A 23,436-nucleotide genomic window follows, 5' to 3' on the forward strand; every position below is an offset into this window, starting at 1 on the left:
ATAAAGGTGACTACTCTGTTGAACTGTAGGGAACCTAGAGCAGTAGACATCTTTACAGTGAGCTTATTGAAAGAAAAAAAAGACTTGAACGTTCATTCAAGTAGGCCATAACCCCAGCCTCCCATTTCATATTTTTTGCTTCACAGTCTTCCTGTAAGGACTTAAAAAGACTTTTCTCCGGAACTCAGGTGAGTCCTAGGTCCTAGATTTGGAAAGAACTATTTTTAGAAAGGAAGGTGAGAAATTATTCTTTATGTCATTATCCTTCTATAAACATGCAATTTAAGGTTTGTGTAAAGATCTTAGAGATCTTCTAGGTCTAGGCCAAACTTATTACCTGCCCAGCCCTTAGTGTATTGCTTACTTTCCCTGTGTATCTTTTCTCCTCTCCTCCAAATGGTGGTCCAGCATTACTTGAACACTTTAGCGAAAGGAAGCTCTGTCTCCTGAGGTAACCAATTTATAAAGAGGGGTAATTGCTGAACTGTTCTTCCCTGTGGTGAGTCAGAATATGCCTTTTTAAAACTTCTACCTAGTGGTCCCAGTTCCCTCCTCAGAAACTAATTAAGCAAATTTAATTCCTTTTCTGTTGGACCACTTCCCCTCCCTTGTCTCCTACACCCTTCCTACTTAAAAAAAAAAAAAAAAAAAAAAAAGTCCAGACTAAACAAATGTCTATATTTTTCTTCAGCCATTTATTATACGGTGTAGCTCTGATTGTTCTTTACTATCCTTGCTGTCATCCTGTGGATGAGAGCTACTGTGTTTTCCTTGAGTATGGTAGTCAGACTGGTATTTGTAGAGGGGAGAAGTGCTTCCTTTGCCCTGGAAGCATTCTATTAATGTCCTCAAAGGGCATATTTGATTTAGTCAGCCATATTATACTTTTGAGTCCTTGAGTCACTGTTACCACTTCTACTTCATTCTGTCCTTCTGCTTTTGGTTTGCTTGGACACTTATGTGGAAGAAAAAGAAAAGAATGTTTTCATGTAAAAATACTAATGTGTATGAATTTCCATACTGAAAGATACTGGGAGTGGAATTTGTTACCAAGATGGAGACAGTGTTTTCCTGGTGAAAACTGAACTATTTGACATTTCTGTGGTATCACACTGACTGACCAGTAGTCTCCTATCCTTTGCCTCGGTTTTTATTTCATTGAGTGCTACCTAACTATTTTCCATACTCTGCCATTACTAATTCTCCACTCACTTTCTTCTTGTTAATAGTGGAAAGAACCTGACCTGCTAGTCAGGAGACCTAGATTCCAGATCTTACATTAATCCTTACTTTCTCTTTTTCACTTAGAGTAGGAGGTCTTTCTATAAAGAACTATATAAAGAACACACCAAAATTATCAAAACTTGTTAAGATTATAGTTTTTGGTCATAATATGTGATATTTAATTGTCGATTATATTTTTAATTTTAATCTCTACTTTGTGACAATAATAATTTGGACCTAGGGGTTGTATGGCTATTAGCTTTCTAGAAATATTTATTCATCTTTTCAAGAGCACATTTTTCACCAAGGTTGTGAGCTGTATTTATAACTGAAAGCCTGAATTCTCCAAATAGACACAATTTTTTTTTCTTTATTTTTTTTCTGTAAAGGGCCTAAACCATGAAGAATATATTAAACTTCAAGGGTCATTTCATCTGGTTAACAGGGATTAGTATATTAGTAACTAGGAAGTAGTTTACATCAGAAGAGATGTTTAAACAAGGAGAGAAATGGTCCTGCAAACTTCTAGGTGGGAAAATATGAGTATTCTAGAACATCATTTTCAAAAGATACAAGACACATTTCTCTTGATGTGAGAATAAGATATTAGGACCTGTGTTTCTGTTTTTTAATCTAAGAATATTAGAAATTATGCTGTACTAATATTTCATATATGGCTTGACATTAGTGCCCTAACTTTATCCTTATGTATATCAAGTCCCATAGATTATATGAGAATCCCCTCAAAAATAGTGGGAGTTACACGAATGTATAGAAGTTAACAGTGGCATCTTCACTTTTCATTTGTTAGCTTTAAGTGCATTTTTAATACAGTGCAGTTTAAACGTGTCAGGATTTATGGATTATGTTACCTTAAATTATTTAACATTCATTCCTTCAACGAATTTTTATTGATCACATGCTATGTGCCAGTCACTGTTCTAGGTGCTATGAAAGACAGCAGTGAACAAATAATACTTCTCTATTCTCATGAAGATCACATTTGAGCGAAGAGAGACAATGAAAAAATAAAATATGTCAGGTGAGGATAAGTGCTGGGAAAGATGATGAAAGCAGGGGAAAGGGATAGAGAATGTGGAGGGAAGGGTGTTCTGTTTTATGTAGGGTGGTCAGGGAACACAGTGAACAGAAACCAGAAGACAGTGCAGGAGGCTAAGCCATGCAAATAGTTAAAGCAAGTCCTGCTTCATATATCAAGGTATAGTAAAAAGATGTGGCTCAAATAGAGTGAGCAAGAGGGAGAGAGCAATTTGGATGAAACGTTTGATAGAATCTTTACAATACTTCGTAATCTGATGGGAACAATAATAAAAACCTTTTGTGCAAAATAGGGATTCAGTGGTTATTATGCAGCAAAGTATTTAAGAGTTGTCTAACGTAGGCTGAGTTACTTGTTTGTGTTTTACGTGAAACAAGTGTTCCAAAGTTTCTGGTCTTTTTAATGATGGTAAGCAAGGATTTGCAAGGGATATATTATCTAACAGATATTTTTAAAAAAAGAAATCCCTTTCAACTATCCTGGGAGAAAGTGACATTTTAACAATGCAAGAGAGTAACTGCTTTTTGAAAAAAAGTTGTGCTGTGGAGAGAGCATTTTGAAAGAAATTCAGAAATGTTTTCATACTTTGTTTTTTAACTGCAAACAATATAAATTTGTCAGCTCAAAATCAAATATATATATTTTTAAAACCCTGGAAATAGAATTCTTTAAACTATTCATAAGTCTTACAGAGTTTCAGTAGGTTTTGAACCTACTTGTTAAAATATAAAACTGTAACACCTATTATTATTAGCATACAATAACTGAGAGCCAGGGAGATGAAAATCTCATCAAAAGTTTGTATAATTGGTAGATGAAAATGAAAAGTGATTTTGTATTTAGTAAGCCCAGTCAAAAATGCACTTTTATATCTACTGCCCATGAGTTCCCTTTTTCAACAATAGCAAATACTAAATCAGATTTTCAAAAGCCTAAGCTTAGAATCAGATTTTTGAGTCACTGTTATAAAATAGTAAATGATTTTTTAATGAAGCATATTAAATCACATCATTCTCACTCTGTAAAAAATGAAATGATTTATGTTTAAGAAATTTACAAATATAATTTAATATTTACACTTACATTTTCTCTTTAAATAATAAAAACAACACTTAAAGTTTACAGAGGAATTAAATATGCTTATGTAAAATTTTCCTGTTTATAAGGAAATCTGCAGGTGAAAAGAATTTGGAAATCATTATTCTAGACGTTTATTAATGTCTTGATCCACAGAGTAAATAACTGTACCTAAACCATAAGTCTGAACTCTGCACAGTTACTTAAGTTTCATAGAGACCGTGTATGATTTGAGAAAGCATCTAATTTGGTTTTAGTCATTGTGTATTTAATTTTGAAATTTCAAATAACTTCAAAATGGGAAGATTGTCCTCCTTACAAACAGGAGGTATGGGTTTTTAAGAAACTAAAAGAAAGTTGAGAAATACAGATCTAAAACTTTACATCTGAAAGTAGTGGTTTGGCTTTTGAAAATGTCTCAACCACTAAGTGGCCAAGGTTAAAGACCTATTATTTAAGGAGCCGAGGAGAGGGTTAATGAGAGAGGTGACAGGAGATAAGGACCAGAGGAAGGGTCTCTACTACTGGAATGTGGTGGTAGTCTGTGATACCTGTGATTGGGATACCATTTTTATATGGTTATTTTTAATAACTGTTAAGTATATGTTAAACTGTAATTAATAGTTGTTATTTATAAAAGGATTTTTGACGTGATTTTTATTAGTCTCGTCTCAGAAATGTGGATCCAGTGTGTGCTTTGGATTTTGTTTGTGTTTGTTTTGTTAGGCAGTCCATAGGAAGTGGCTTCATAGCTCGTAAGTTCTCCCTGGATAATATTCCCAAAGAGGAAATGTTAACATTCGTTATGTGTTATTGAATAATTCTGAATTCCCTTTATATTGAAATAGTTGTAATCACTACATAGTGACAAGTTAATTCCTTCTATCTGAAATCACAAAATCTTTTAGATCAGAGGAAAGGAGGCTTTTTTTCCTACTAAGAGCAATAGATCTACTGAGTTTGGAAAAAAAAAAATCAAAGGCCATATATTAATTAGAAAGCAACTTTCTTTCATTTCAAAACTGCCCTGTGAGTAGTTTATATAGAATGTTTTTAAATTATTATTTTAATGACTTTCAACTTGGGAGAGTATGCCTAAGTCACTATCTGCCCTTAAAAAAAGGTTGTAAGGATGAGGGTCATGCAAAGAAGTCAAAGAACAGCAGAGGAACTGAGGTTCTGAGAAGTACTATGAAGGTAAACCCTTGTCACAGTACTGTCCACTTTGAGTTCAGTCTTGTTATTCCTTGAAATTCTGACTCTCTGCTAAGGTCTTTTCATAGCTCCTCATTTGCTGTACATCAGAGTTTCTGTGCAGAGACTACGCTGAGCGGGCCAGTTACAGCAGCTATAGATTAGTGGGAATTGTTCTCTGTGCTCCTGTGGCAGTAACTGTAGCATTATTACTTGCACAGAATCACAGACTAAATTCAGCCTTGCACATCTTTTCATCTGTCTTTTCTGGATTCATTAAGTGTTGCCCGTTAATGTATAGGTCTCTAAGAGTATTGTTCTTATACTTCAAAGTGTTTGGGTGAGGCACATTATTTTATTGTGGGTATATTTTGTGAAGCATGACTAGATTTACCTAATTTCATTTTAGAGTGAGAGCCTATTACAAAGTGCCCTGTCAAAATGAGTCCCTACTCTCCAGAACCCATAGCCTCAGACTACATACAGAGTCCCTGTGGAATTCTTCAAGTTCCTCTGAATGTTTTTTCTTGTTGCCATTGCCCTAAATTTTGACATGGAGCTGAACCACACATACTCTTTTGCCTTCATTAAATCTAATTCTCACTCTGACAGCATCATGCACACCTAGTTCAGGAAAGAGCAGAAGGCTTCTGCTGATTAGACTAGAGAAGCTTGTTGGTATAAATTTGACAGGCAGGCTTGCCCGATTGAGTGAACTTCTAGTCTAAAAATGGTCTAAAAACACCTGGGTTGCTGCTTCTGACAAAACTGGTTTGAGATTGGAACCAACAGGATTTTGATGCTGGTAAGGATGTCTAAAACTAAGATGCCAACTATTGACAGTGGCTCCACTGCTTCCTAGCTTTGTGACTTGGGTGAGTTACTTAACCTCTTTGTGCCTCAGTTTTTCCAACGACAGAATGGGTATAATAACTGTACTTGTCTATTACCTGATATTACTGTATTCGTATTAAGTAATGTAATACGTGTATATGCTTTAGCATAATACCTGCCACATAGTAAGTTCTCAATAAATGCTAGTTGCTAATATTATTATTATTATCCCATGTAAAATCTTTGTTCAGCTTATCTTTATTACTTTTCAGTCCAGGGATACTTTTCCGGAAATGCACAGTTCTTTACCTTGAGCTTTTGCTTAATAAAAATTGTAGAAAGCCAACTTTGAAAGTCTATGGGTAGACTGACTTGCTAGAAACAGCCATCTGGAACATGGTGGGGGATCACCAATCTTATTTATCAGTTGTAAATATATTCATAAGTGTTTAACAATAAAAGAAAATAAATAAAAGAAAATATTTATATAGTCGCTATGTGACTAGAGTTATGACCAAATATTTGCTCATTTATTCTTCCTTCATGTCAGAAACCTTATTTACTTGGTAGTTTTGTTAACAGTTGTAAAAAAACAACTGACAGTAATATTGATGCATTCAAGATTGGTTACATGAAGTCCTGAATGAGGTAAAACTGAATTTGGATATCACTAAAGTTTGGTTTTGACAAAAAAAAAATTAGGCCCTCTGACTTCTATAGGATAAGTAAAAGGGAAAGGAATATGATTGGTGTGGTTGTCTCCCATAAAAATTGACTTTTTTTTACTGAAGCATGGATAAGGTATATATATGTCCTTTTATATTTCACTTTTTCTTAAAATTTATAAAAATTTTATGGAAATTAGACTCGATTATCAAGATAAAGTTCTTCTTTATTTTCAGATTTCAACTATTGCAGAAAGTGAAGATTCACAGGAGTCAGTGGATAGTGTAACTGATTCCCAAAAACGAAGAGAAATTCTTTCAAGGAGGCCTTCCTACAGGTATGGAATTTAATAGTAAAAAGAATTTAGAATCGAAGATGTCAGGAAGCTGTAGGTAGTTGCAAGTGAAAAGGTGTCAGAAGACCAATTAGGTGCTCAATTTGGGACCACAGAAATCACTTCTCTTCATCTTGAGGTACTTCTCTCTCTTAAGTTGAAGTGTATTGTACAGAAAAAGAGAACTCTTACTCTGAACAGTCCTGGATCAACAGTGATTTTTTTTTTCCTGCTTCTCTTTTTGTAGACTGTGCCAGCTGCTGGTTTTCTGTTAAAAAGTTTGGAATATATTTCATTAAGTTATAGCATTTCTAGTTATTTGTCAGTTCTGACACTACACTGTTTACTTAACAGCACATTTGCAAACCATTTCTAATGCCATGGTACTTAAGTAGATAACTATTTATTAATTTAATATTTGTTTCAGGGTGATGCTTATATCCCCTAATTTGGGGGACACCTTACTGTAGTTGTTGTGTTCAGCTGTAGAGATTGCCTAGTCCATGACTTGCCTCCAAGATGTACCAAAACCATTTTTTTATATGTAGAAATTGGCTCCCATGCTAAATATCTCCAGGAAGAGCAATTCCATAAATATTCATAAGCTTACTTCAAAGTTCAATAAATTTCAAACTTCTAATATTTTTTCATGTTATTAGCCTAAGTTGTTTTTATTTTTCAAAGGAATGGTTAAAATTTTTTTTCCACTTGGCTACTAAGCTAGTTCTTTTCTCTTTTCTCACTAAATGAAGGATCCTAAATGAATATCAATAAAATGATTTTGAGGTCTTAAGAAATTTTGTTACCAAGTATGTGTTGTATGCATTTATGCTCATAATCTCTTTTTTTTTTTAAATATAGCTAGTTTTAGATTTGAACTTTGAAATATATCTCATGTTTTTAACACTTTCGATCCTGGTGCAAATCCATCCAGGTGTTAACAAGCCACAAGGCTTCTCTGTATATAAATTCCAGGCAAATAGTTGTAAATAAATTCTGTAAATTCTAGTTGTAGACCTTATAAAATAAGAGTTTTAGGGCGCCTGGGTGGCTCAGTTGGTAAAGTGTCCGACTCTTGATTTCATCTCAGGTCATGATCTTGGGTTCGAGAAATCAAGCCCCGCGTCAGGCTCCGTGCTCAGTGTGGAGTTGGCTTGAGATTCTCTCTCTCCCTTTCCCTCTTTCCCTTCACTCATGCTCTTTTTCCTCTCTAAATAGTCTTAAAACATAAAGTAAAATAAGAGCTTTATTCTGAAAAAGATCTTTTATTGTAACCTATATCCTAGCAAAGATCATTTAAATAGTAACACCTTAATTCATAATCAGATAGAAGATACCTAAGACTATACATACATGAGAGTTACATTTATGAAAGATAATATATCTTCCCTTAAAATCATTATGTGTCATTATTTTGTTTTAGGCTTATAAATTCTTGAAACCTAGCTCTTACGTCTTGACTATAACAAGATCTTTAACAGAATCCTATGATATGCTTGTAAGGTTGGAGAAATGGGGATTAATTGACACACCCAGCTTTATGGTGATTAAACTGTACCCAGAGAAAGTTCTTGAAGGACTTTCACTTGGTCTCCCCTGGCTTGGTATTTTTACCAGCAGGTCAGCGGAAAAACATAGAAGCCATGCTTATCAGATTTGCAAGTGACAGAACTTCACAGGTGAAGTGCCCTAATGGATACGAGAATAAGTACTTTGAAAGATCTTTGCAGCCAAGGGAAACACTTAGTTGTTGGTGATAATTTTAAAATTTCTGAACTTGAGTTTAAAATAAAACCAGTTCTTTAAGTACAAGATTCTGGATTAAGAATTTGTGTTTTTTTTTTTTAAGAATTCATTTTTAAAAGATAGTTATGTTCTTTAATTACCATTAAGATATATATATATATATATATATATATATATATAGTTGCCAAAAAAGCCAGTATACCAAAGGCTACATTGGTAAAAACCTAGTGTCTAGATTAAGGGAGGGAATTAATCCCACTGCTCAGACCACATCTGGAATATTTTCTGTAAGAGAAAGTGAAATGTATCTCCAAGATACAAGAATGACCAACATGGTCTGGAGCAACAATATTACATACTAGAAAGAGAAGACAAGGAATGATCATTGGCTTCATGCAAAAGAAGATTTATTTGCAGGTCTAGAGTAGTAGCTTTTAAACTTTTATTTTTTACTGCAATCCACAGTAAGAAACATCTTTACATTTTTCTCTGTATATAGATACAGTTATCTATATTCATTTATATATACCTATATATATAGGTATATATACAGATACACACATATATCTACCTATGTATAGGCGTTTGAAGCAAAGTATACAGCAGTACTCACCCTTATCATTGTGTGATGTTTAGCTGTTTTTTATTTGTTTTATATTGGTTGCAACATACATAACACTTTTATGGCAAACATATGGGTTGTGACCTAAGTTTGAAAAACATTGTGCAGAGGACCAGTACTATTCAAAATGTGGTCCAGAGACCACACTGGCAAACCAGAATCTGGTTAGAAGTGCAAGTTCTCAGGCCCCTACCCCATACCTAATGAATTAGAATCTGTGGGGTGGGGAGCCAGGATATCTTTTAACATGCTCTTCAAGTGCTTTTCAATGCTAAAGTTTGAAATGATGCAGTGATGCCCAGAGTTGATCTTTTTTTTTTTTTTATAAATGTGGCTCCCAAATCTTCTCACCTTCCTTTTTTTATTTCTTTTTTTTTTTTTAAGATTTTATTTATTTATTTGAGAGAGAGAGAGCATGAGAGGGGGTTGGATCAGAGGGAGAAGCAGACTCCCTGCTGAGCAGGGAGCCTGACGCGGGACTCGATCCCGGGACTCGGGATCATGACCTGAGCCGAAGGCAGTCGCTTAACCAACTGAGCCACCGATTTATTTATTTATTTACTTGAGAAAGAGAGAGTGCACGCATGGGGGAAGGGGCAGAGAAAGAGAATCTTCAAGCAGACTCCCCACTGAGTGCAGGGCCCCATGCAGGCCTCCATCCCACAACCCATGAGATCTAACCCAGGAGATCACGACCTGAGCCAAAACCAAGAGTCAGACGCAGCACTGACTGAGCCACCCAGGCGCCCCCCAGAGTTGATCTTTTGACCATTTGTCAGCCTATAAGCTGTTTGAAATAGTTGTATTTCTCATTCGAAAAGAGATAGGGAGAGAAAATCATCCTTATGGTAAGAATAGGAGTTATTAAACTCCTATTGAAATGAAAACAAGCAGATGTGGAAAAGAAAGGAGTAATAAGTCTGAGAAATGAGATATACAATTAGTGGAATTAAGAAAAACAACAACCAGTAAGTGGGATAAACTAGATATGAGTAGCTGATGAGAGAATTGGTAAACTGGAAGGGAACTAAGAAAGTAACTCAGAATAGAGAACAGAAATACGGAGAAAATGGGAAAGACAGGTGAAAAGTCATGGCGAATAGAATGAGGTGCTCCAGTAGAAGAAGCACTTACAGAATTTCCAGAGAGGAAATTGGGCCAAAAGAAATATTGAAAGAGATAATAGTAGAATATTTTCTACAATTCCAGTAAAGGTAATTACGTGGGTAAATATAAAAGCAGTATTATAATACTTTGCTTTGAAACTCTTCTTTTTTCCCTATGTGATTAGAAAGACAAATGCATAAAACAATAATTACGAATTGGTTAGTGAGCACACAGTGTATGAAAATGTAATTGTGACTATAGCAACATAAAAGGGCAGGGTTTGGGTAGACTATTGAAGCTAAGTTATTAAATCATACTGGTTTGTTAGAAGTTTAAGATGTCAGAAATTACTTGGGTTGGGTTTTTTCCCCCCTCTTCTGTGATGATGTTACTCATTTGTAGTATGGTCAGGTTCATTTTTTTTATTTGTATTCCATTTTAAGAATTTTTCCCCCATCTGTGTTGATATCATTTTTTAATATGTGAAACATGAACATGGTTCTTTTAAAAAGTCAGAATTGTACAAAAAAATACACACACTCACAAGTGCCCCCCCCAATTTTTCTGTCTTTTTTTTTACTTCTTACTTACCAGTCCCAGTAGATTAAGTAATCTCATTAAACTCCATCTAGTATATCCTTTCTGAGTTTATTCTTCAATAGAAGAGCAAATACATATATATTATTTCACTTTCTTTCTTATAAAAAAGGTACCATGCTATACCCATTTTCTGGATGAACTGTACTTTATTCAGCCATTCTCCTATGTAGAGGCATATAGATTGTTTCTAGTATTTTGCAGTTACAAACAGTGCTACCATGAATAACCTTATGTATTTTTGTACTGTAGTAAGTATATCTTAAGGGTAAATTCCTGGAAGTAAGATTGCTGTGTAAACATAGTTTTGTTAACTGTCACCAGATTTATTCCATAAGGGTTGTGCCAATTTTATACTCAACAACAGTGAGAGTGTCTGTTTTCTCACAGCTTTGCTAACAGAATATACTGTTAAACTTTTTTTGACTTTTTACCAATCTGAGAGTTGAGAAGTTTAAAATCAGATTTTTGGTCTTTATTTAATATTTTTTTTTTGCCTAAATTTTTATGAGTTCTTTATATATTGAGGATATTGGCCCTTTATCTGTAATATATGTAAACCTTTTCTCCTAGTATTGTTGATCATCTTTTAACTTTGTTTGTGGTGTTCTTTGCCCTGCAAAAGAATTTTTTTTCTGTAGTCATTGTTACTAATCTCTGCTTACACCTAGATTTCTAATCACAGCCTTCATTTTCATTCAGATTATAGAGAAATTCATCCCTTTTTTTTCTAGTCCCCATATGATTTCATTTTGACATACAGACTTCTCATCCATGTATGGTTTTTTCTTGTTCTTAAATTTTTAACTGCTGTCCTGGGATACGTGGGTGGCTCAGTCAGTTGATTTCAACTCAGGTCATCATCTCAGGTTCGTGAGATTGAGCTCTGTGTGGGGCTCCACACTTAGCACCAAATCTGCTTGTCCCTCTCCCTCTGCTCCTTCCCCCTCCCACTCTCTCTTTCAAGTAAATAAATAAATGAATACAGTCTTCAAACTGCTGTCCTAAGCAGTAGCAGCTTTCTGCCCATTTTCTTTTCGTGTTATATATATTTAGCCAAAAATGTTTTTCATTTTAGTTAATATAGTTTTCTGTTTTTCTAGGAAAATTTTGAATGACTTATCTTCAGATGCACCAGGAGTGCCAAGGATTGAAGAAGAGAAGTCTGAAGAGGAGACTTCAGCACCTGCCATCACCACTGTAACGGTGCCAACTCCGATTTACCAAACTAGCAGCGGACAGTATAGTGAGTAAAAGATATTTCTGCTTTGGAAAGTGAGATGAAAACCTAATGGCTGCATTCTCCTTAAAGGAATCCTAAAGTGCCAGCCCTTTTCTCAGTCTTGGATGCCATTATTATATTTCCTTTACTGTTCAGTATGCAAAGTTCTGTAACAGAAGTATTTTCTTTTTCTTCAGGTTTTTTGTTAGGATTGCTCAAGCATGTTAGCCTTTCAAGTGGTCCTTTGTTTTGTGCAGATGCCAGGAGAGTCTTGGAAGTTTTTTGAACCGCACTGCTTGAAACTCTAGATTTTAGTCCTTGTGTAATATATGATGTTAATAAAGGAAATACTTTTTCAGATAAGATAACCATTTTTTGATTATGTTTAAAGACAAAAATGGTCTCACTATTCATCTGTTAATTCGTCTTCCCTTCTAAAAGTAGCATTTTAAAATCATATTTAATGTTTTGTGGTGGGGGTTGAGAAGCTTGGTTACAGTCTACTAGCACATTCAATTATTCTTTTTAATATAAAAGGTAACGTGAATTTTGATAACATAAACATAAGGACTGCTGAAATTGGCTCACAGAAAGCAAAGATTCTTTGTGCAAAATTATCAAAGTTTCCAGTTCTGTCATGTTTCTGTCTGACACTTAGGTCTCTCTTCTTATCTTTCACCCAAATCTGTTAACAAAGTCTTTCCAGTTCTGCTTGATCAGAGGCATTTGTGTGAATGGTGTTTTTCTATCTGTTCCCAGTTCCTTTTGACTCCCAGAGTGCCTCTTACATAGATTTCTTCATTTTGATTTGCTCATTAAATCATTAAACTAATACTTCCCATTATGTAGTTTTCCCCCTTTCCTCCTTATTACAAATTAAATGTACACATTGATACTCCCTTGTTGCATTAATTTTCTAATACTCTGGGGTGGTCTGTGTCAGGAATGTGTATAAAAGTTTGACTCCCAAGTTAAGAGTTTCCACAGTACAGCTCAACCTTGGTTTACATAACTAATTTGCATTGTAACTGTATTAAAAACAGATTCCCAAGTACCAGACTTCTTAGCTCTCCCAAAGTTGAAACTTTTGAAAGTGAGCAGAAGGACAGCATTTTTGACTAAGCTTCTTGTCCACTCTGTGCTTCCTAGAGTTCAGTCCCCTTTTTCCTTCTTGAGTTCTTTGTTGACAGAGATAAACAGGTACTATCTATGGACATGGATGTGTGTATTTTTAGCCTTATATCCAAATAATTGGAATTATTCCAGATATGTGCATGCTAAGACATTGATACATGAACATTACTTTTCCCTTGCCCCAACAGAATCCTGAGGGATACAGCATACTCCTGTTAGTGACATTGATTCACTTATTGCAGGGATTCTCACTTGCAGAAGAAAGCATGCTCTTTTGGGAATAGGCATATCAGAATGTCAAATAGGGAAATGAAATTTAGAAATGTGTATGTTTAATTTGACACACCACTCTCTTCCAGCAACTGAAAATTGCTGGTTTTAAAAGGTTAATACTTTCATATTTTTAAAGCTTTATTACATTATCTTCATCCCTTATTTACACATAGAGCCTTGACGGAATTGATGTAACACGTTCTTGATTGTCATTAAGAATCAATAAAGTGACTACTTAAATATATACAGCATTATATATTTCTTAACTCATAATCCTTTTCATCTCTCCCCAGTAGTTAAAAGTTTGGTATATATCTATCCATTCTTTTTCATTTTGTTTAAACATAAATATATTACCATGTATTTTGATACAAGTGAGACCTACATTATTAGTATACCATAGACAAATGTATACATACAGAGATATATATTATTTCTTTAACAGCTATATTGTGTTTCACTATATAACTTTTATTTAAACATTCCCTCCCCCTTAAATATTCCCTCCCCACCCACACACACACTGATGAACATTTAAGACATTTCTACTGTTTCAAACACTGTGACATGAACATTCTTATATATGTAGTAGGGTCTCAGTGGGATAGCATCCAAAGAGTGGAATTGTTGAATCAAAGCACATCCTGCCCAACTTCCTTTCCCAATGTCTGCACCAATTTGTATTCCTTCCATAAGTTGGTTATTTTTTTAAATTTCAAATTTTAAATGCTGTTAGTAGTTTATCCATTACTTGATTCACTGTTCCTGAGAAAGTCTTATTTGAGAAATTCTGTTCTAAGGTAGAAACAATGTGTCTATTATTTTAAACTTGAATTTTTTGTTTCACTAAATACAGCTGTAACCCATGATGTTTTCCTCTTTACTTTTCGCTACTCAGAATCTCAGATAAGTTTAACTGTATTCTCTTCTTCCTCTAGATTTTCTGGTAAAATCTCTGTGGTAGAGACCCATCAGTTACTTGACTTCTAGCTTCCTCTTCTTGTTTTAATGAATTTAGTTTTATTGAAAGCCATCTCAAATCCTTCTGGAATAATCAAGTATATAAATATATATTATAGAGAAAAATACATCTGAAAGGATTGGACTTCCATTTTCAGAATACTTATACATGATCTCTTTTGATTTTTATAGTTGTACTTAGTGGCTAGAACCAGGTATTTTTATTTTTATAGAAGAGATAACAAATTCAAATAACAGTTTAGTGGTAGAATCTGGACTAGAACCCAGGTTTCCTGATATCTAGTTTCCTACTTCTTTTCTCCCACCTTGAGTTTAAAGAATAAAGCTGTGTATGTTAAATGCAATAGAATTTGCTTATTAACTCTATAGGAGGAATTGTGGTTTAATTCTGTTAATCTTCTGATTCCTTCAAGTTACCTGCAATATTAATCTCAGAATAGTTCTTATATATTCCTTTTTAATTGTCTAAGATAAGTAAAACTTATGGAAATGGCTAAAGTGAATGGATTGTATATGCCGGTATCTTAATTTCCATAGGTGTCATTTGCTAAACCAAATCATACTTATTTACTGTTACTATTTCTTGATTGAAGAGTAGATAATCAATTTTCCTTGTTTAGATGACTCAGGATATTAGTTGCCTAGAGCTGGCTAACAAATGATCTCAAATAATTCCCTTCTAACAGACAAAAAAAAGTAACATGAATAAATCACACGTTTGTTGACTTATTAAGTTAAAATCCATTATGCATTTTTATATGTAATATTGTGATTTTTAGTCCTCTTTCCAGAAAACTTTAAGAGGGAGAGTGTCTATAGAGGATCCAGCCACCTATCTTGATGCTAGTATCTGAAGGATTGCTTTGTTCAAATAAAATAATAACCTACTTCTTTCTATTAACTTTTTCCATGCACGGTAGCATGAAGGTGAATTCAATTTTTAATAAAGTGAAATATCTTTTAGTATGAACCAAAGTTGATTACTTCATAACAGATGAATGACAGTATGGTTAATTAGTGAATAATCAAAGGATCCTGTGTGAGAATGCATGGATATGTAACTTAGGGTTTATGCATTGTTAGCTGAGTTTTAGAGAACAGAATGCACTACTAAACTGGTTTTATTAATTATTCATTAAAACAACCATTTATTGGGTGCCTGTTACTGCCCATTTCTGTGCTAAGTACATGAAAATGGAGAAGAAAAATCACATTTCCTACCTTCAAGAAATTTATTTGCTAGTGGAACAGCAAATATTAAAATATTGCATAATTCAGGGTAGAATAAAGGAAGTATGGATCACAAAGTGGTACCTCTTCTGAACCAAACAACTTTGAAAGGAATTTAACATCTTCTCATTTATTCTTTTAAAAAATTGTTAATGGATATTATTATAAATTATAATATGGTTCATAGAGTGCATTTGTATTATAGCAATTGGATGTGGGTTTCCTGAGCAGAAAGGTACTTGAGTATACCAAATCTTTCTTGGCAGTATTATTTGCTATAATAATTTCTCCTAGATTATGTCTTACACATTATTCTACTTTGAGTTTAGTGTGTTTGTAAAAGTCTTATATGGTATTAATTAAACTGATAACAATAAAATCCATTGGGTTTTAGTTGCCATTACCCAGGGAGGAGCAATACAACTGGCTAACAATGGTACCGATGGGGTACAGGGCCTGCAAACATTAACCATGACCAATGCAGCTGCCACTCAGCCGGGTACTACCATCCTACAGTATGCACAGACCACTGATGGACAGCAGATCTTAGTGCCCAGCAACCAAGTCGTTGTTCAAGGTAAGAGAATTCAGAATTCACAACTGTGGTAAATTCTTTGAAAGGTTAAAATTTTATAAACTCAGAAAAGTAAGTATGATACTGTAAAACACTATGAAAATGTAGTTAAGTTTTTTCATTATAGATAATGTTCTCCATGAACTCTTCCATTATTCCAGTTGGACCCAAATGTCATGGCATAAAAACAACTGTTTTCAGTTTTAAAAATATAACATCTTTAACACTTCTAGCATTTGGGGATAGAAACAGGGTAGGTTACAGGGCAAGACAGTGAAATCAGGAGTTAGGAAAGCTAGATTTTAGATCTAACTGCATAGATTTGCTATGTGACCTTGAGTAAGACTCACCACTCTGGGCCTCATTTATTATTATTTTTTTTTAATGTGTCAAATAAAGAGTTACACTAAATCACTGGTGAGAATCTCTGGAGGTTCTGGGCGCCTGGCTGGCTCAGTTGGTAGAGCATGTGACTCTTGATCTTGTGGTTGTGAGTTCAAGCCTTATGTTGGGTGTAGAGCCTACTTAAAAAAAAAATCTTTGAAGGTTCAAAATTCTGTTTCTCTGCTTTTTATTCAAAAGAAATTTACATCCTTATTTCTAAGATCATCATTTTTTATTTCAAATGAAAACAATATGTTCTGAAAATTCTTATTACCAGTATGCAGGTCTACTGGTCTGTAGAGAAAAAGTAGTAGTTAAATCCTTGATGAACTATAGAAATAGCTTTTTTTCTTTATTTTTTTTTTTATTTTCTTGCTTTAGGAATCTCTATGGATAGGAGTTGACCATTTTTCTTTGAATCCATTTTAATATTTTAAGAACATGATTTGTGCCAGATTGAAATTTGCATGTTGAGGAAATAATGTTAAAATCTGTATCTAAAAATATTTTTATTAATAATAATATATTTTGCCTCTGTTAAATAATAACCATTGTTACCCCTTCACCATGGATGATAATTTTTGAATAATCCTAAAACACCAACTAGAGAGTCATTTGTTTTTAAAGGCCCTAATGTATTTACAGAACATATTCTGTTACTAAACAAATAATATTTGAAGAAGATAATATTTTGCTTATTAATGGGAGTAAAACACCTTTTCACTTTACATGCAGGTACTCAAAAATTGTAAAGCAGGATGTCAGTGAATTTGAATTCTGAACGTCAGTTTGAAGATGGTAACATGTTTAGTATATAAATCTTTTCCACTCAAACTACACATTTTAATTGATATTAATAACAAATATGGATAATTTTATAAAGATCTTCAAATTCTCTCAGATAATGTTAGGTTCTTTATTCTTAGGAGGGCATATTACTAAGCTGTTTTTAGAAGCAGTTTGACAGATAATGATTGTGTTTCTTTTTACAAGTGCTAGATCACTTAGAAAAATAAACTTCAATTTATTTAGCAAATAGCATTTACATTAAAACAAGTAATATAATTGGCATCAAGTGGTACACTTTTCATACTTTCAGTTTTGTTTCAATTAGAAATTTATAATAGTTGACCATAATGCTTTATTTTCTCTCCCATTTCGCTATTTTATGAAAAATCATGGTCGTTTTTATGTCGTGGCAAGAGTCTACTTGAAATTTTTTAATATGAATTTACCAATATCAAAGGAAGACATTGAGGAGTATACTCTATCTAGGAAGATCATCCAAGCTGTGCCCTACTTATCTTTTAGAATTAAGGTTGGTAAGCATGTTAACAGAATAGAACTGCATTCCAATGAAAGATAAATACAAGACCCGCCAGACATAGGTTAAGGCCTCTTTCCCCCAAGTGTCTATACTAATAAATATATTAAATTGGGAATTATTTGTCAGTAATGACCCAAAAAGTGCTGATTTTTTCAGTGTTTTAGTTAGAATCATGTTCCTCTTTTTCCCTTCCAGTCCAAAATGTATGTTTAAATTGATGATTGACACACGTAGTTTTACCGAGTCACAGTGCTTCAGTGTCTTACGCCCTTTTCCCTGTTTTTCTTTTCAGCTGCCTCTGGAGATGTACAGACATACCAGATTCGCACAGCACCCACTAGCACCATTGCCCCTGGAGTTGTTATGGCATCCTCCCCAGCACTTCCTACACAACCTGCTGAAGAAGCAGCCCGAAAGAGAGAGGTTCGCCTAATGAAGAACAGGTACATACCTTGCATTTACTTAGATTTTGGTAGGTCAGGTCATCTTCAGATTCTGTCAGACATGGGTCTTTTACATCTTCTGATAATATGATCTTTGCAATGAATTTTTTTCTGGTGGAATTGATGGATCTTGCTAAAAAAACTTTATTTAATAAGCTGCACTTATGAAATGGCTAATGGGATTGTGGGTCAAATCTTTATTTTTTTTAAGATTTTATTTATTTGAGAGAGCACAAGCAGGGGGAGCAGAGAGGGAGAATTAGGCCCCCCACTGAGCAGGGAGCTCAATGCAGGGCTCAATCCCAGGACCCTGAGATCATGACCTGAGCCCAAGGCAGCTCCTTAACCGATTGAACCACCCAGGTGCCGCATGGGTCAATCTTTAATCATAGTTTTCTTTTGTGTAATTTCTCCATGGAAGATATAATACACAACTCTGCTGTATTTTCACTATGCTCTTAACCAACAAGCTAGGTTATTTAAATATTGTTTCTCTTCATGAATAGTATTGTTCAAGAAGATCAAGAGTTTCAAGTCTGAATATTAAAATTAAATGTTTCATTTATATTAAGTTTATTTAAAATAAAGTAGATGTATAATGGCCAGTCCATGTTTTAATGAATATCATCTTTACTCAAAATTGACAATTTAACACCTAAAGATTCTTCAAAAACAGATTAAATCTAAGGATACCTTGTTCTTAGACAAAATCTTAAAATAGAGTTAGTCTTCAACAATGAAAGTGCTACACAACAAAATCTATGAAAAGTGGGCAAAGTAATTCTCATAAAGTAAATTCACAGCTGTAAATGGTTTTGTCATCCAAAACCAGTAAGGGGCGGCTGGGTGGCTGAGTTGGTTAAGCATCCAACTCTTGATCTTGGCTCAGGTCATGATCTCAGAGTTGTGAGATGGAGCCCCACATTGGGTTCCTCACTGGGTGTGGAGCCTGCTTAAGATTTTCTCTCTCTCTTGGGGCGCCTGGGTGGCTCAGTCGTTAACCATCTGTCTTCGGCTCAGGTCATGATCCCAGGGTCCTGGGATTGAGTCCCACATCGGGCTCCCTGCTTGGCAGGAAGCCTGCTTCTCCCTCTCCCACTCCCCCTGCTTATGTTCCTGCTCTCGCTATCTCTTTCTCTGTCAAATAAATAAAATCTTTAAAAAAAAAAAAAGATTTTCTCTCTCTCTCTCTCTCTTCCTCTCCCTTTGCCCCCCCAAAAGCCAATAAAATGTTTTTATTGTATTTACTACTTTAGTATTTTTATTTAGTTTAGGATTTAAATATTTAGCTTAGGACTTAATATAGAATGACTTAAGATAAACCACAGAAAATGAAAATAAAGATATATTAAAGATAAAATTTGAAATTGGTGAAAATATTCCCGTGTTCTTGACCCCAAGATTTTTCAAACACTGTGATAAAGTAAAAGAAATAGGGATTGAATTTAGACAGTCTGGATTCAAGTCCTGGATCTACTCTTTTTGCTATGACTTTGGAAGAACATACTAACCCTCAAACCTCCATTTTCTTTGTAAAACGAGATTCTGCCACCCATCCAAATGGCTGTTCCGTGGGACAAATATTCCTCTCAAAGCACTTTATCTATAATGCTCTATCACAGTGTTTGTTTTTATGAAGTTTCATGTTTCCACTCAGCTCAACAACCTCTTTTGTCCCTGAAATACTCCTAGCTGTTACAGAGTGTCAGTAAATGACATCTAAGCTATGGGAAATGGCAGGACTTTTTCTGGGATATTAGGGAAAGAGTTGGAAATAAGCCGAGTGTCTTATTTTATTTGTGCTCCCATCAGTCTGAGATTTTCCTTAGGTGTTATAATAATAAACAGAAGCATCAAAAGCCGCATTCATTTAAATGTATTTTAAATACGAAATTTATTTTATAATTTAGATCTTTCCAGCTTCAGAATGTTTGTAAAGAAATGTTTAACCCTTTCTAAAATTAGAAGCAAGTCTGATTAAGAAGTCTTAAGTAAAGGCCAGGTTTTAAAACTTAAGATAGTAGCACTTACTAAAGAAACCAGTTCTAAGCAAGACACAGCAGAGCAATCAGATGGAAAATAAACTTTCTTGATTATAAAAACAGTAGAAGGACTTCATGTTGTGTCCATGTAGTTGGCTTTGTGGGACAGAAACGTTCCCCCCCCCTTTTTTTTTAAGACTTACCCATTTCAGAGAGAGAGTGCGAGTGGGGGGAGGGGCAGAGGGAGAGGATCTTCAAGCAGACTTCCCCAGTGAGCACGGAGCCCAACTCAGGGCTTGATCCCATGATCCATGAGATCATGACCTGAGCCGAAACCGAGTGGGTCACTCAGCCGACTGAGCCACCCAGGCGCTCCAGAGACGTTTCCCCTTATACAGAAAAGACTAATTAGTGGGTGGGCGAGGAGGCAGCACCATGGCTTCTTGTCTGCTCTGTTTTATGGAGCAGAGAGCTGCCCATTTATGAACACTTGTTCATTTGACTAGCAGACCAAATTTCTTTTTTTCATTATTTTTTTAGTTTATGTATCTCCCCCCCACCCCAACCAAGTTAGGGACATAGCTACACTACAGTTCCTAACAACCTTTGCTGGTCTGAAATCTTCAGCAAAGCTACCTGATTTAGCATGGACTCTTTAATAAAAATACTTTTGCTTGGATTTAGTTTCATTTTAAGGAAACTTCCCATTGACTCTGCTATAGTTCCCTTTTCTTTTTATTCCCACATTATTGCTGCTTCTACTTTTCCAACTTCCATTCATTAAAATCTGGCTTCTGTGCTCACCATAGCACGCTTACATCTTTAAAAGATACAGAGTCCCTCCCACTTGGCAATCTGGTATTCTCTTTTCATTTCACTGTACTTTTGTGAAATATTTGACACTTTTGACTTCTCATTCTCCTGAACTCTTTGGTTTATTCACCCAGTTTTCTCTCTACTTTTTGAAGTTTTCCCTTGGAACGTTCATTCATACCCGTGTATTTCAGGCATCAACTATATGCTGATACCTTCTAATTCTATATTCTGGCTTTGACCTTTCTCCTGAGATACTGTTTATTAAGGACTAGTTTATGCTAGACATTGCACGTAGTTTCTTTACATACTTTATATTGTCTACAATGAGGTAGAAGCTTATCTCCACTTTACAGAGGAGCTATAGTTCAGAAAGAAGTCAAATATCTTGCCAAAGATCACACCTTTAAACAAATTGGTACAGGGGTGCCTGGCTGGCTCAGTCAGTAGAGCATGTGACTCTTGATCTTGGGGTTGTGAGTTCAAGCCGCACATTGTGGAGATTGCGTAAAAATAAAATCTTTTAAATTTTTTTTTAAATTGGTAGCGCTGAGATTTGAGCCTCAGTCTGGTGCCAAAGCCCTATGGACATGTTAATTCTGAGATTTCAGTATGCATCTCTCTACTGCTGTGCTTCTTAAACCAGAGCACATGACAGTGTGCTGGAGATAATGTAGCCCCAAGAGGTAAACATGGAATACTTTCCTCGAATGATTATCTTGCTCAAAAATTAGGGAGAAATAAATATTTTTAAGGTAAGAGATTTAAAAGAAATTCACACCAGCAGTGATTGCTTTGGGTTGTGTCCCCAGAGTCCCCATTTTGGTTTCCTCTGCCGTTAGGGGTACACTTCAGTGGAAAAGATAGGGGAGCACTCTGCTCCTGAACATACTCACTAGGATGAATGTCCCTTATATGTACCTCAAACACAGCCTATCTTAAATTGAACTTTGATGAAAAAGTTATCCCCAAATTCTACACTGTCCAAATTACCATTTACTCAGAAATGAAGAGAAGTGATAAGCGGTCTAAAAGAAAGAATAGATGGTTGTTATATTAATTTTTGTTGCTGCAGTAACAACAACAGAAACCCCAAAATCTCAGTGTTTTAGAACAACAGAATTGCTTCCTCATGTTACATTGGACAGCTGCAAGCCAGCTGCCGTGCCTCTCCCACAAGCTCCAGCTAGAGGAGGAGCACCTTTTTTGATGCATGTCATTTTTGTAGCAAAGGAAAAAAGGCAGTGTTTTTTAAATACTCTGCTTGATGGTGATGAACATCATGTCCACTTACGTACCATTGGCCAAAATACAGGCAAGGACAAGCTCAGTGTCAGTGGAGTGGGAATGTATGCTCTTCCCACAGGGAGGAAGGAATAAAAAATTATGAAAGTAATGCAATCCACCATCCTTGTCTTACAATTTTAGAATGCAGGAGAATTTTAATAGATTTCCTAAAGGCAAAAGTAATAAACGTAAAGGTTAGGTAGGTTTGACTGTATAAAAATACAAAACCTCTGTTTAGCCAAGAAAAAGATAAAGTAGCAAAACAAACAACAAACTAGAAACGTTTAACAAGTCAGAAGACTAATGAGTTAAGGATATGAATAGGTAGATTCATAGAAACTTGGCTTCCCATTAAGTATAGTTTATTTACATGTTTGTTTAACTCTAGTATACATTTAAAATAGTTACAGAGTTGCTAACTTGTATACCTGTGAGACACAAATTTACCAAATACAATACAGTATTTATGTACAGTTCTTTTTGTTGTTAGCCTTAAAGTACCAGTGAAAGCACTGTTTTCAAAGCTATTTAGGTCTGTTCTTTTTTCTCCACCCTCTTCAGTAAGATTATATCACATGTTTGTAGTATGGTTAGATTCGTCACCATCTTCATTCAGTTCTGGGATTGCATGTACTTTTTATGCTGTATAGTTCTTTTAGTTTTGACAGATGTATGGTGCCATGTTTCTACCCCTACAGTGCCTTACAAAACAGTTACACCACCCTAGAACGAATCTCTTTGATACCCATGGGTAGTCTGCTTCTGCCCCCTTTCCCAGACTCGAAGCCGCTGAACTGTTTTCTATCCTTCGGATTTTGCCTTTTCCAGAATTTCATATAATTGAAATCATACACTGTATGTAGCCTTTAGGATCTGGCTTCTTTCACTTAGCAAAATGCATTCTAGATTTATTGATAGTGTTAATGGATCAGTAGTTGGTTTTATCCCTGGTATTCCATTGTACCCATATCCTGTGGTTTGTTTATCTATTGACCTTGGTGTTCATCACAGTGTCCAGTTTGGGAGGGTTATGAATGAAGTTACTATAAATATATACAGGAGTTAATATGAACTTTCAGGTCACTTGAGTAAATACCTAGGAGTGGTCTGGCCAGGTAGAATGGTAAGTGTATATTTAGCTTTATAAGAAACTGCCAAATTGTTTTCCAAAGTGGCTATATCATTTGGCATTCCCACCAGCAATGTATGAGTTCCACTTGGTCTGTATCAAGTGTCAGAATTTATGTTTTACATTTAGGTCTATGATCCCTTTTGAGTTAACTTTTGTAAAAGGTGTGAGGTGTGTCATGGCTCATTTTTTGTGT

General features: G+C 35.0%; 1 protein-coding gene across 7 annotated transcripts in view; it reads left to right on the forward strand.

The window, feature by feature from the left end:
* CREB1 (cAMP responsive element binding protein 1) overlaps window positions 1-23,436 on the forward strand; it is a 61,870-nt gene that overhangs the window by 25,252 nt on the left and 13,182 nt on the right. For 4 of the 7 annotated variants that reach the window (XR_003519035.1, XM_027588770.1, XM_027588773.2 and 1 more), the window contains 5 exons: window positions 147-188; window positions 6,292-6,392; window positions 11,565-11,707; window positions 15,696-15,878; window positions 17,879-18,029. Coding sequence is in view for 6 of the 7 variants with exons in the window: in XM_027588770.1 (XP_027444571.1) it covers window positions 147-188; window positions 6,292-6,392; window positions 11,565-11,707; window positions 15,696-15,878; window positions 17,879-18,029 (620 nt within the window). In the remaining variant the exon portion in view is untranslated. Of the gene's footprint in view, window positions 1-146; window positions 189-2,157; window positions 2,267-6,291; window positions 6,393-11,564; window positions 11,708-15,695; window positions 15,879-17,878; window positions 18,030-23,436 lie in introns of those variants that run through there. The other 3 variants (XM_027588774.1, XM_027588771.1, XM_027588775.1) reach the window with 2 other exon arrangements.

Source organism: Zalophus californianus, chromosome 3 (genome assembly GCF_009762305.2).
Source record: "Zalophus californianus isolate mZalCal1 chromosome 3, mZalCal1.pri.v2, whole genome shotgun sequence".
Classification (NCBI taxonomy): domain Eukaryota; kingdom Metazoa; phylum Chordata; class Mammalia; order Carnivora; family Otariidae; genus Zalophus; species Zalophus californianus.